The 15,127-nt window shown below is 41.4% G+C and overlaps 1 protein-coding gene across 1 annotated transcript in view; it reads right to left on the reverse strand.

The window, feature by feature from the left end:
• Nucleotides 1-15,127, reverse strand: part of LOC145401301 (uncharacterized) — a 459,641-nt gene that overhangs the window by 37,089 nt on the left and 407,425 nt on the right. The window contains exons 18-19 of the mRNA XM_080273632.1: nt 5,676-5,915; nt 5,240-5,387 (exon numbers count right to left, since the gene is read on the reverse strand). Coding sequence (XP_080129758.1) covers nt 5,240-5,387; nt 5,676-5,915 — 388 coding nt within the window. The remainder of the gene's footprint in view (nt 1-5,239; nt 5,388-5,675; nt 5,916-15,127) is intronic.

The raw sequence follows: 15,127 nt of genomic DNA on the forward strand, positions 1-15,127 counted from the left end.
CTTCCCTTTACATCCATTCTAAGAGAATGACATCTAACACTTTTTTCATCCCTCCCAGCACCTTTCCTATTTCATTCATACTAAACTTCACTTCTGCATCTATTCTTCCATCCACAGTAACATGTGACCCTAAATACTTAAAACACTCTACTTCCTCAACCCACCACGTGCCTGCTATTTTTAGCCCTATGGGTCACCCCAGTGTTGGCCATTTTTTGACCTTTTTTTTGGGGGGGGGGCTAAAATGATAGATTTTGATGTGGAAACAACGAATTTCACCATTAAAATGCTCACCGAGGCTCGGAAATCAGTTTTATTGAGTCCTGCATACTCATGTACAGGTACAGTATAGCCGCTCTCTCACTCTCACCATATATGTGTGAGAAAGCCGTTTTCTATGAAGGTATACTCAGGTATTTATGTTGGGAGGGTATAGCAATGTTCAGTACACTTTTCTGATTACTTATTACTTCAGCATCTATTACAATTTGCGTGTCTTTCTTACTGTGAAAGCATTATCTTACACTTTGAAGATAGGTACAACCTGACTTCATTACGTACTGTACAGTCCTGGCACTTACTAGAAGGTATTTACAACTTGACTCCACTATACAGGGTATAGTCCTTACACTTACAAGAAAATATTTACAACTTACACTTACATGAAATTATTTACAAAATGCCTTCACTATGTACAGCACCGGGTGAGGCACACAGGCAGAGTGAGGCAGAGCGAGCGTGAGGGGGGGAGTAAGTGAGTGTATGGCCTTGACAGCCTGAGGGATGGTAGAGGAACAATTACCTTACATGCCTGCCAGTTTTTACCCGCGAATCTTGAAAAATGCGGTCACAGTGAAGTTTTTATTTTAGACCGTTTAAAAACGACACTAGCACTGGCCATGGAATTATGTCAGATCATTTTAAAACGACACTGGCATGCGGCGGGTTAAGCAACTCACCATTCAAAAATATATTCATCCTCCTACGTCTACCAACCTCGTACATTTCATCAATTTATTCTTATTTTCATTTACTCTCAATTTCCTCCAGTCACACACCCTTCCAAACTCCTCTATCAAATGTCTCAATCTCTCCTCTGAATCAGCCACCAGTGCAGTATCATCTGCAAACAGCAACTGATTCAGATTCCACTCTCTACCATCAGCATTCACCAGACTCAATCCTCCACCTAACACTCTTGCATTCACCTCCCTTACAACACCATCCATATAAATATTAAACAACCAAGGTGACATCACACATCCCTGCCACAGCCCCACTCTCATGGGAAACCAATCACTCACAGTATTTCCCGCTCTCACACACACTCTACTATTTACATAAAAACTATTCACTTCTTTTAGCAACCTACCATCAAGTCCATTCAACTTTAAAACAGTCAACAAAGCCACTCTATCAATTTTATCATACGCTTTCTCTAAATCCATGAACGACCAAAACACATCCTTACCTTTTGCTAAATACTTTTCACACACCTGTCTCAGAGCAAACACCTGATCCATGCATCCCCTCCCTCTCCTAAAGCCACACTGCTCATCACCAGTCACTCCCTCTGTACCCTCTCTAACTCTTATAACCCGCCGTGTGCCAGTGCCATTTTAAAATGGTCTAACAAAAATCTGCAGTCAGTGCCAGTGCCATTTTAAAATGGTTTAAAATTAAAATATTCACTGTGACCACATTTTTCAAGATTTGTGGGTATATTTTGGCAGGCATGTATGTTAACTGTTCCTCTATCATGCTCAAGGCAGTCAAGGCCATACACCCACTCACTCCCCCCTCACACTCGCTCTGCCTTACTCTGCCTGTGTGCCTCACCCAGTGCTGTACATAGTGAAGGAATGTTGTAAATATTTTCACATAAGTGAAGGGACTATACATAGTGAAATCAAGTTGTAAATATTTTTTGTAAGTGTAAGAACTATACAGAGTGATGTCAAGCTGTAAATACCTTCCTGTAAGTGCCAGGACTGTTCATAGTGAAGTCAGGTTGTACCTATCTTCAAGTAACTGTAAGACAATGCATTCACAGTGAGTCAGACACGCAAATTGTGACAGATGTTGAAGTAATAAGTAATCAGAAAAGTGTACTGAACATTGCTATACCTTCCCAACATAAATACCTGAGTCTGCCTTACATAGAAAATGGCTTTCTCTCACCTATGTGGCAAACGTGAGAGAACGGGAATACCTGTATACAAGTATGCAGGACTCAATAAAACCCGTTTCTGAGCTTTGGTGAGTATTTTAATGGTGAAATCCATTGTTTTCACATCAAAATCTATCATTTTATCCAATAAAAAAAAGTCAAAAAATGGCCAGCACAGGGGTGACCAACGACTAAAAATAGCTGGCACACGGCGGGTTAATTAACACTCTACCATACACCTTACCTGCAACACTCAACAGACTTATACCCCTAAAGCTAGTACATTCATAGTTATCACCCTTACCTTTATACAACGGGGCCACACAAGCGCTTGTCCAGCCAACTGGCACCATACCTCTCACAAAACACACATTTAACAATCTTACTAACCAATCAACAACAGTCGCTCTGCCACCTTTCAGGCATTCCATAGCACACCCATCCATATCTGCAGCTTTCCCTGTTTTCATCTCATTTACTGCCTCCTGCACTTCCTCCATCGTGATCAAAGAATCATTCAACTCTCCCAGTGCATTTACTCCTTGCATCCTTCCATCTGCCACAATCTCAGCCTCCCTTCCCCCTCTACATTTAACAATATTTCAAAATACTCCGCCCATCTCTTCCTTACTGCATCCATCTCAGAAAACATCCTTCCATCCCCTTCTTTTTCTTCGCTCTTCCTTCCCAGACTCTCCCTTTTGCACCCTTTTCACCTTGCAAAGCATTTTCTTATTCTGTTGAAAATTTCCAGTCAACTGCCTACCCCACCTCTCATCTGCTGCCACTTCAGCATCACGCACAGCCCTTCTCGCCCTATTCCTCATACCTCTCATAGGACACCTCATCCTTCCTCTGCAGCCACACTTCATATGCACGTCTCTTTTCAGCCACAGCCATACTTCCTCGCACCACCATTCACTTCCGTTTCGTACACCACCACCCACTCGTCTCACACGACACACCTCTTCCGAATGCCCCACCACAGCACTCTTAAACAACTGCTATTCCTCCTCCACACTGCCATTCTCTTGATATTTCACTGTGTTCCACTCATCTTTCAATTTCTCCTGAAACTCTATCATTTTCTCATTTATCCAACTCACTCACTTTCAAAACCTTCCTACCACACCTAACTCTCCTAGCTCTCACCCATCTCTTACTTACTATCAACTTTCCCTCCACCAGGTAGTGGTCAGACATACCTCCACCCTCCTCTCTCAAAACTCTCACATCCAACAATCCTCCTATTACATTCCTGGACACAACCACAAAGTCCATCAATGCTCTATCAACAACCCTTCCACCCTCCTGTCTCACCCATGTATACTTATAAATATCTTTCTTCTAAAACAAGGTATTTTCAATCACCATCTCTCGCTCAACACACATCCCTATCATTCATTTCCCATTTTCATTTCTTCAAAGCACACCGTGCAGACCAACTACACCTTCAACTGCTACATTTCCCACTCTAGCATTCAGATCTCCCATCATTAGCACATTCACATTTGCTCCAAAACTCTGCAGACCCTCATAAACATCATTCCAGAAGGACTCCCTCTCTTCTGCACCCCTTTTGCTACCACGCCCATAGGCACTCACAAATACCCACAACTCACATTCAGATTTCGCTTTCACCCACATCAGTCTCCATGACACCTCCTTCCATTCAATCACACACTGCTTCACTTCCAGGCTCACTAACAAGGCCACACCTTCTCTCGCCCTTACTCTATCAACACCTGACAATCTTCCATTCACACTTCCAATCTTAGACTCACCTTTCCCTTTCATCTTTGCTTGACTCAAAGCTAACACATCCAACTTTAGGAAACAAATATACAGTAATTAAAACACACACACACACACACACATTTGAGTTATACACTGGTCATCAAAATCAAACATTAGATTGCTAATTTCTGTATCACAGTAATTAGTGGCATGCTGTCTAGTTTGTTTGGTAATTACAGTATCAGGTAGTTGTTACAAGGGCATACCTCTAGTTTTAGAGGGTAAATGTGATATGGGATGTATGTGGTGGTGCAGTATATGGGAGAAGTGCTGGTTTTCAGGAAATGGGCTGTGGCCTATGTCCAAAATGTAATATAGAGGCATACCCTGATATCCATTGGTGCTGTGTACTGGTGAGAGTGTTTTAAACAGCAAGTTGCCAGATATCAAAGCAATTTTCCCTGGAAGATACTGAAGAAAAGCCAGAGATGTGCTCCAGGCAGAATCCAAACTGTCATACACCTTAATCCATAGACACTGACACAAAAACACCATAGGTGATGTTATTATCCTCATAAACAACACTACTGCTAAAAAATGAGACATCAAACATCAAATGCAGGAAGGTAAGGCGGTGGGAGGTGCGGTGCTGAGATGTATTCAGGGCAACAGACACAACGAGAATGGGAGAGTAGATGTCAAGTGTGGCAGGCAGGCAGCGCGGTAAGCGGGGGTGGGGGAGGGTGGAGGGATGGGGAGGGAGACAAGCAGGGGTGGGGGAGGGAGGGAAGATGGAGAGGGACACAAACGGGGGTGGGGAAGGGCAAGGGGACAGGGAGGAAGAGAGGAAGACAAGTGGGGACAGGGGAGGGTGGGTGGACGGGGAGGGAGACACCCCTGGCAGTGCTGAGAGTGGCGGGGGAAGAGAAGCGGGGCAATGGAGGGAGGACAGGAAAACCCACACACACCACCACATCCGTGTTCAGATGCTCTCATTTCAAACCTGGGGAACGGTGGAGTGTTCGGGCTGGCAAATCAATGGCGTTAGGATTGTGGGAATGTTCCCCAATTTCTTTTGTTCAATGTAGCGAGTGTTCAGTTACTGGGGTGCCGGATATCGAGGGATGCCTGTACTACATTATAAGACTATGGGAAACTTCTTGGTTTACCGACTGTTGTTGAATGGATAGCAGCTCAGTTTCAGACTGAGCCAACTTGGTGATTTATACTACAGTGTATCTGTGCCCATTTTAGCAAGTAACAGTCAGTACACTACCGCATACATAAAAATAAATAAATAAATAAAAAATAATTAAAATCATTGGTACAAACCTGACTTCTAACTGTCGTGTAGTGTTCTCAATCCTGACACAGTGCCATTCATCAGAGCCATCTTGACAATGGCGAAGCCCATCACATAGCCGGAAGGTGGGCACACATCCTCCTACATTGCACTCCCACTCATCAATTCCACACCAACCTAAGGTCAGAGAGAAAATTACAAGTGTTCTGGAGAAATTATTCACAAGACTGAATAAGAACTACTGTACTTGAAGCAGTATGTTGTAAAAGCACTGACATAACTGGATGGATTGCTGAACAGCTAATGTAGCTTATATCTATTTTCCATGAAACTAAGCAAGTGATTTCTAGCAGTACTGTCACTACAGGCTCCTAATGCAAATAATCAGTGTCAGATATATGATACTCTTCTTAATGCATGCTACTACATATTTTCTACATTCACAGGCAGAATATGTATACTAACCACAATCTTGTTCATCCTCGCCACCATGACAATCACGACGCCCATCACAAGTCCGTGCAAGAGGGATGCACCATCCCTCAGGACATCGAAACTCACTACCTTTACAGGTGGCGGTGCAGTTAACCTCATCGGAGTGATCAGCACAGTCAGGCTGACCATCACACCGCAGCCACGAGGGTAGGCAAGGGGTTGGCTCCTCCCCTCCACAACGTACCTCATCCTCTCTACACTCCCATGTTTCTGTCCAGTGTGGAGATAGGAGAGTTTTATTAATGAGTTATAAAATATTATGAGAGACTAATTCAAGGAGAGTAAAAACACAGGGTTTGGGTTTGTAAAAACACATGGTTTGTGATTTTTGGCAACGCTAGAATAACTGTGTGAATGAATACACCCTGTGTGAACTGTGCAGATGGATTCATGAATCCATTCATACATTTATAACAGTACTACAACTCTGCCACGTGTACTTTTGAGTTGTCAGAGAGGGAACTGTACTTTTACAGAAACTTGTGTTTAATGCCTTCTGTCTTCCAAGAAATCATATTTTACCTGAAGTTTATTTCATGTACAATAATGACATCATTGTACATTACACAGTACTGTACACCCTCGATATACTGAACCCTCTTTTGACAAATTTTGGTTCTAATGACTACCTTGAGCTGGCCAAACGTTATGTTCATTTAAGAAATTCTGTTCAGCAAAAGAATGGATGTGTGGGAAACACCGACCAGTGTGGCATGATGAACAAACATAGATTTGTCCAAGACCTACTTGCAGTCTTTATTTTCAGTGCAAGTACTTCTTGAAAGGTAAGAATAAACAAACGTTTGTAAAAAGAGCATTTATAGAGAAAAAGAGCCACTAAGACCTAGCTGTTATTGTGTACAAATGTACAACCGAATGATGCTCTATATTTAATGATCTTTGTTCAGTAAAGGCCATGATAGCCTGGGAAATTACCGAACAGCATGGTGTTCGGTTTTAATGTCAAGGGTCTGGTACCAGTTAGTTCATTATACTGAGGGTGTACTGTATACAATTCTCATGGTGTTAAAGTAACCCAATACACTGGATATTATATTATGAATTAACATTTAAAAAATACCAGACTTATAAGACAACACTGTCAGTGTATAAATGGGACTTAAATCTGGATTTCTATCTGGGTGCTTAACACTTTCTCATTCCACCCCCTCTCCAACTTACCACCCAATCATATTCTTATTTAGCTGTCAAAGCCCTTTATGCAGATTCTCAAGAGCTTTTGGATTCAGGGTATCTTTTGTATACCTGGTGTTACTGATATGAATGTGAGCACAATTTACATAATGAAGTCAAACACATTCAGGGGCATCCACTTTAAAGCTCTGACATCCTGGGGCATCCATAGAACAGGAAAATATTTACTCTAAGGTCTTTTTCCAAAGATCACACAACTAAACAACCATGGATTTTTCCTATTGTGATCTGTTAAAGAAAATTTCTGCATCTCTCCACTCCTTAAATAATTACAAGATCAAATCTTACAGAAAATTGGCATTTTTAAATACTTGTATTAGCCAAAATTTTATCAGAAGACTGGACATGAGGTTCATTAACCCCTTCAATCTGATGGTATATTTTATATCTGGCTCATACTATTCCACACAATTCTATTTACCTTAAGACTGACCTTTTGAACTGGATAGGTTAGATACTGTAATAGCGGACATTAATCCCTTCACCGCCTGACATCTTCCTCGAGCAGAATAAACTCATCTACTGGTTTCAAATTGAATTAATCTATTCATCACCTAATCTGAAATTGCCCCATCAGGGGTGTAAGGACCTGGGGCTTGGCTAATCTGCCCAGACATTAAGATGAAAGTGACCAAGAATAATTATGGAAAAAACAATCCACTTTGCTTCTTAAAGAAAGCATTAACTTCTTCCCTAGCTACAATTAATCCTAGTACTGGTCCAGCAGTTGCTGTCAGATTCTCTGATTCTTTAAACCCAAGTGGTCTAGTGGGTGAGCTCTCTCCATCTTATATGACCATGGAAATTTGGGTGATGATGATGAAATGCAGCTTTTACCTCATAAGCCGGTGGACATTTTTCATACTTGATTCTGGTTAATATTAAACATTTAATTCAATTTATGAGTTTATGAGAGATCTTTTAAGTTGACAGGTTTAGAAAACTAGAATCTCAGGTGGTCTTAAACAGGTTATCTGTAAGTATAATGAGAATGTGTCAAGAGCCATCATATAAGCCCATCCTCATGGCTATTTTTCTCCTAAACACACTTTCAGTTGGAAATGAAACACAATGTTCTTACAAAGCAATACTAGAAGTCTGAAAACTCTTTCTGAACATATACAAGTCATATAAAGTGTTACATAATGAAAAATTAATGGTAGACTGAGACTCAAAACTTCTTTTGGAAGTAATTTCAATACTGTATAAAACAAGTGTACCAAAGCACATTAATACAGTCAAGAACTACAAGAAATCCACCTTACATGGGTTATAAATTTCTTACCATAATACAGTATATAAAAGATGTTTCTTGAACTTTCAAAATATGAAAGTAAGTTTCTGCTATGCTCTTTCCTAAACATTCATTGCTGTCAGTCTCTTACTAGAACACCAGTATACAAAATCACTCCGAGCCTCAAGTTCTCCGTCAATAGCATAATTAAATCACTGCAAAGTACAAGCATAGCATACACTTCCAGGATACAGGCACAGTAGTGTAGGGTACTCTGTCTGTGACCTGCTCCTTAACTGCACAAAAGGCTGTAAGTTATTTATCTGTTTTTGCTGTGAAATTAATGTTACTGGGCACAGTTTTGTACTACTGAAGCATTCCTGTGAATGCAAATACTAAAAATGTGCACTGTCTTACAATGCAAAACCTTTTTAAATAGGGACTCCAGTATGGTAATCTCTGTACTGTACTTGTCTGGAATAAAGAATTACTATTATTATTACCGTATTATTATTTTATTATTATTATTATTATTATTATTATTATTATTATTATTTTGTGGTAGTTGGGGGCACTCACCATCCACTCACGCAATGTAGTGCTGCTCTTGGGTGTATACCCTTTCCTCTCCTCCATCCTTATTTCCTTCCATCCTCTTTTGTCTTTCGTTCCTTCATTCTCTCCTCGTCCTTCTGCTTACGGGTGACTTTACACTCACTCTTCTGTCTTTCTTTCCTTCATTCTTTCCTCTTCATTTTGCCTGTGGGTGACTCTACACTGAGTGACAAGCCAAATGATTTCCTGTACACCAGGAAATCATTTGCTACGCTGGGTGGTAACCATATAACCAAATTTTGGCGCCTGGTGGTTTAGTGGGTAATTAAGGCGCTCCAATTGGATTGAGCTGGTGAAGGTTTATATCCAAAGGGTGGTTGGGGTGTATTGCTCACATAATGCCACTCAGGGATGAGTGAGGCTGGTCATTCTCATCTTGAATGTCAGGACCAACTTGCCTAGCCCTGGGCTCCTATGCTCCTCATGGGGCAACATTGGATTGGATGTTGGATGGATTATTTATTATTAATATTAATATTATTATTATTATTATTATTATTATATCATTATTACCAACAACTTGAACTGTAACTGATAAACTTAGATGTGTATGAGATGAGTAAGAACAGAACCTTAGAAAAATGGAGAAAAATTGCGTTAACCCTCTCAGGCACAGTCACCCGATTCGCATTCCACGTAGTTCGTTACAAAGAAGCACAGTCACGCGAATCACGTTCCTAAGCAGAAAAAATGCCGTCAAAAGAAAAGTTTTCGTCCAATTTGCGTCAAATTTTGGTGCGTTCCAGTGTGTGCATCTCTTCTCTGAGGTAAGCATTTGGCAACACTGTGACTGTTCTGATGAGACAATGCGTAGCAGAAATATCTCAGTATCTCACGACCAGCCGGGAAGGAGAGTAGCGCAGCTGTCAGTGTCCCTTTAAACCATCCATTTCCCCCTCCCACACGAGGCAGAAGCCATTATTGAAATACTGTATTGTGATTGTGTGCCCATTATCAGCCGTTAATCCTACAGGCAGGAGTGTGGTTTGTTATAACGGGGTTTCCACTCTGCTTCACCCTGCCCATAAATGATGTTGGTATTTTACCTATATATAGTGAAGCCAATACTTATATTTGTGAAACATATAGTGCCTGGATTGGTGAAATAACTGACCTACCATAGCAGGCATTATGCACGCCATAAAGATATGCAACAGTCACTCTGGAAACAGGCGGTCACATACGCCATAGAGTCGGGAATAATAGACGAGGTTGGGATGGAATCATGTGATAGTGTTTTATATTGCATATGGTTTAGTGTGAAATATACATATAAAATAGTGCAGCGAGTGTTCACAGAGAAATATTTCATGCATTGACTGACTTAGCTAAAACATAGCACAAGTGGCAAAGACAAGAAATATGCCACAGCCACATATACATACGTATGTCGTGCAACAAATGTTCGTGGAGAAATCTATTGTGTCCATCGCATGTGTTTTAGGCAAATGTATCACAAGGAGAGAAGAAAATACGCCACAGCCACACACACACACACACACACACACACACACACACACACACACACACACACACACACACACACACACTCACCCACACCCACACCCACACACACTCACACACTCCATAACTCCTCATCTTCAAGCTACTGCCAGCATCTCAACACCTGTGGAGGAAGTGAGTTATCCGTATTTTGTTGATTTGTATACTGACCTATTTCTATAGTTCAATATTTTTTACATACACACATATGAGATGGAAGAAAGTTCAGCTTCAGTATCAGAACCTAGCAAAAAGGCTAGTGGTCATGTCGAGTTTCTGACAGCACTATCAAAAACCTTATGATATTTTACGTGTATACTTTGAGCAAAAAAAGCAAATAATAAAAAGTAACAAGCGAAAATATGTAGCCGTGGGTGAGGCAGGGAATGAATGTTTTTTATCTCGTGTGCGGGTGAGGAGGAGTATTCTACGTTTATTGGCCAATTACTCCAAAACTATTGGACATATCTATTTCCCATAAGAACCATGATAAAGAGCAGTAAATTCTGAGTATGTTCATTTGCAGTATATAAGCCTTTGGGAGCATTTTCTGTTGGAAATGTTGGGGGAACAGACTGTTTTGGTAGTCGAAAGCGCTCGGAGGAGTAATCCCACTTTGTCGGCCAATTACTCGAAAACTATTGGACATATCGATTTCCTGTAAGAACCAAGATAAAGAGCAGTAAATTCTACGTATGTACAAGACATAACAATGTAATATCTATGATAAGAATTTGTCGTTACGTAGGCGGGAATATTGCATATGCTGTGCGCACATCACGAAAGGGACATACGGACGTGAGTTCCCAGTCGTTTTTGGCGATTTACTTGAAAACTATGAGGTGTATCAAAACCATTTTTAGGCCATTAGAAAGCTCGTGAAATTCTGCATAATACTGTGCAATAAAAACATAACATGTGCAAGAAAAGTTCAGAATTAAAGCTCCTTGAATTTTTTCAAAAATGGCTTTCAGTTTTTGGCCATTTTCTCGAAAACCACAAATCGTATCACAACCGGATTTATCTCTTTAGAAAGCTGATGAAATTCTATATCAAAACTTCTAATAACATTTTCATGTATGATGGAAAACATTCAAATGGTGATGTTGGGAAGCGAATATGACGTACCGAAATGTTTATTCACAGCCGCCTAATGTTGTTTTATTCGTGTTTTCCTGTTTTTTTGTGGTGCTTATCAGCTAGAACAAACATCGACGAATAAGATGACATAGGTTTCATGGCAGTATATTGATGACTGGGTGGCAAAAATAAGGAGAGAATAAGTGTTATTTGCCGTGCGTGGGCAGCCAGACCGGGCGGCCTCACAGAAAAAAATCATGTGCCAGAAAACTTACTGAAACTTATCGTGTGTGAGAGGGTAAAAAAAAAAAAAGGAACAACAATCATTTAACAATAATCAAGAAATCTGAGGGCTTATGATGTTACATGAAAGCTATCTATCTATTGCCAGATGCCTTAATCCCGTAAGGGGTGGCCACAAACAAATCGTATCCATGTCGCCCTGTCTCCCACCATTTCACTGCCTTGCTCCCAGCTCACACCTCTCTCTTATATAACTCTCCACTCCATTCCTTCATCTCATTCTTTGCCTCCCCCTCCCTCTCCTCCCCTCCAACTCACTCACATACACTTACATACACTTTCCTTGTCAGTCTCTCACTCTCCATCCTCTCCACATGACCAAATCACCTCAGTGTGTTTCTCCTAATGCTTCGTATCACATCCACACCACAACGCTCCTTCACTTCCTCATTTGTCTGTCTCCATGTGACTCCCCCATGCTCCTCTCAAATAACTCATTTCCACTGCTCTCACTCTTGACTTGTATCCCTCCAACAAGGTCCAAGTTTCACTTCCATAATTTTGAGTTGGTATCACAATACTGTCATGCAGCAACTTTTTCACTTCCGTGCTCACCTCCCAGCTCCTTATCAACGCTTTCAAAGAGCCAGCAACCTTTCTTCGTTGTTGTACCCTTTCAACCACTTCACCCTCTAAACTTCCATCCTTACTAATCACACTATCCAAATACTATACTTAAATGCACTCACCATTTCCATTTCCTCCTCATCCAACCTCACTGTACATCCAGTGACTTCATTTCTCTCAAAGACCACAACTTTACACTTCCCTACATTCACCTTTAGATTCCATTTCTTACATACTCTCCCCAACTTATTCACAAAGTCTTGCAGCTCCCCTTCACCTTTGCTTAACAACACAGTATCATCTGCAAACAACAGTAAGGGGAGTTTCCAAACACTGCCCTCTCTCATTAGCGTAGCTCCAACATCCACTGCCCTACCTTGTATCTCTTTTATAACCCCATCCATATACAGATTGAACAACCATGGAGACATGACACATCTCTGTTTCAATCCAACCTTCAAACAGAAAAATTCACTTAGTTCACTGTCCACACACACTGCAGCCTTAGCACCCTTACACATACTCTTCAAGGCATTCAACAACTTCACATTCATTCCATATATTCTTAATACTTTCCACAATGCTTGTCTATCCTCCCAGTCATATGCTTTCTCCAAATCCATGAAGGCCGCACACAACTCCTTTCCCTTCTCTAGAAACTTTTCCACTGAAGTCCTAAGAATGAATATTTAATCTACACAACCTCTTCCCTTCCTAAAATCTCCCTGTTCTTCTCTAAATAATTCCTCTGTTATTTCCCTAACTCTGTCAATAAGTATCCTACCATATACTTTTCCTATTACACTAAGAAGACAAATGCCCCTATGATTACCACACCCTTCTTTTTCCCCTTTTCCTTTGTACACGGGGAATAACTATATCTGACTTCCAATCCTCCAAGACTCTACCTTCCTCCCAGGCCAATCTGCACATCTTCTACATCCATTCTACTACTATCTCTCCCCCATGCTTCAGCATTTCACCACACACTCCATCAATTCCTGGGGCTTTCCCCATTTTAACTTTCTTCATTGCTTCCACAACTTCCATCTTACTGGTTTCTTCCTCACTTCTCACATTCCTTCTTCTCCCAGCCATTCCCCTGCCACTTATTCTCACATTACTTTCATTCTCTATGCTCAACAATTCCTTAAAGTGTTCTCTCCATCTGCTCACTTTTTCTCCCTTCTCCACTAATAAGCTTCCATTTTTATCTTTCACTCCCCGGGTAGCTTCTTAAACACCCTCTTTAACTCTCTTTATCTCTTTCCAGAACATTTTCTTACATTCCTTCCACTTTGCACTCAAATTTCTTCCAAATTGCTCATCCACCCTCTTCTTACCCTCTCTTACTATAAATCTTTTACCTTGCTCTTCTTCTCTACATATAACTCTCTCTTCTGTCTCAACTTCCACCACACCCCTGTTTCTCATCCATTCACTATATGCTTTATTCTTTTGTGCCACACCCTGTCTCACCTTTCCAGTCCACCATGCTGTTCCTTTCACCCCCTTTTGTCGTCTCTTCACCCCACACACCACCACACATACTGCACAGATTACTTCTGTGAATGTCTTGCACACACCTTCCACATCCCCCATCTGCTCCAAATCATTTTTACTCAATTGCTCCTCCACTTCTCTTATATTCTGCTTTTTTTTTTCGATCGTCTTGTAACCTTTCCACCCTCCTTGTAAGAACTGCTTCCTCCTGTCCTTCCCTTCATCTATTCTTCAACTTCATTTCAACCTTGATCTTCACCACCAGCAAGTGGCAGTCAGAAAGTCCACTCCCCAGCCTCTATATGCTCTTGCATCCATTACACACCTTCTCATTTTATCATCCATCCATCCATCATCCAATCCTACATTGTCCCATGAGGAGTGTAGGAGCCCGGGGCTAGGCAGTTGGTCCCTACATTTAAGATGAGAGTGACCAGCCTCACTCATCCCTGAGTGGCATTACATGAGCAATCAACCCCAACCATCCCCTGGATATAAACCTTCACTGGCTTATTCCGATTGGAGCACAATAATTACCCACTAAACCACCAGGCACCAAAATTTGGTTATATGGTTACCACCCAGCATAGTACATGGTTTCCTGGTGCATCCACACACACATAATCAATCATTGCCTTCTGTTCATTCAGTTCACCACCCACCCTTCTCATCACTCGCCATGTATACCTGTGGATTATTTTGTGTATGAAGAGGGTATTGGCTACCACCAACCCCCTCCTGGCACGAATGTCCACTATAGCACTGCCATTCTCATCCAATTCTGCAGGCACACCCCACTCACCCATTATTCCATCCACCTTCACATTCTCTACTTTTCCATTAATATCTACAATCAAAAACACCCTCTCATTCCTGTCCAACTTTTCCATGTACACTTCCACATTTGTCCAGAACTCTTCTTACACTCTGCTTGCACGATCTTGCGTTGGCGCATACACACACACAATCGCCCACATTTGTAGTCCTACTTTCATACTTTACCCAGTACAATTCTTGAGTCAATTGATCCATACTCTCTTATAGTCTCCTTCCATCTCTTGCACACAACAATACAGGCAAGTCCCAGTTAACGAGCAATCACTTAACGAGAATTCGCTAATATAAGGCCTTGGAATTTGCACCACCATCTGGTCTGTTTAACGAGCAGGTAATATCCACACTTACGAGAATCGAGACGAGGGTCGCGCCACAGCTGTCCGCCATGTTTACCTCGGCGGCGAGGAAACAAGTTGCAAGCTAGCTCTGCAAGCCTTTTCTCGCTTTATCTTCGTAAATATTCTTCCAACCAAGCTTGCACAGTCAAGGTCGGTCTTGAAGAGTACTTTTTTTCTGTGCCCAGGATTACTGTATCACATGTCTTCTAAGCATTCCATTGTGGAGG

The sequence above is a fragment of the Coenobita brevimanus genome, chromosome 6 (assembly GCF_032717465.1).
Source record: "Coenobita brevimanus isolate Jiangsu-jjx chromosome 6, ASM3271746v2, whole genome shotgun sequence".
Lineage (NCBI taxonomy): Eukaryota > Metazoa > Arthropoda > Malacostraca > Decapoda > Coenobitidae > Coenobita > Coenobita brevimanus.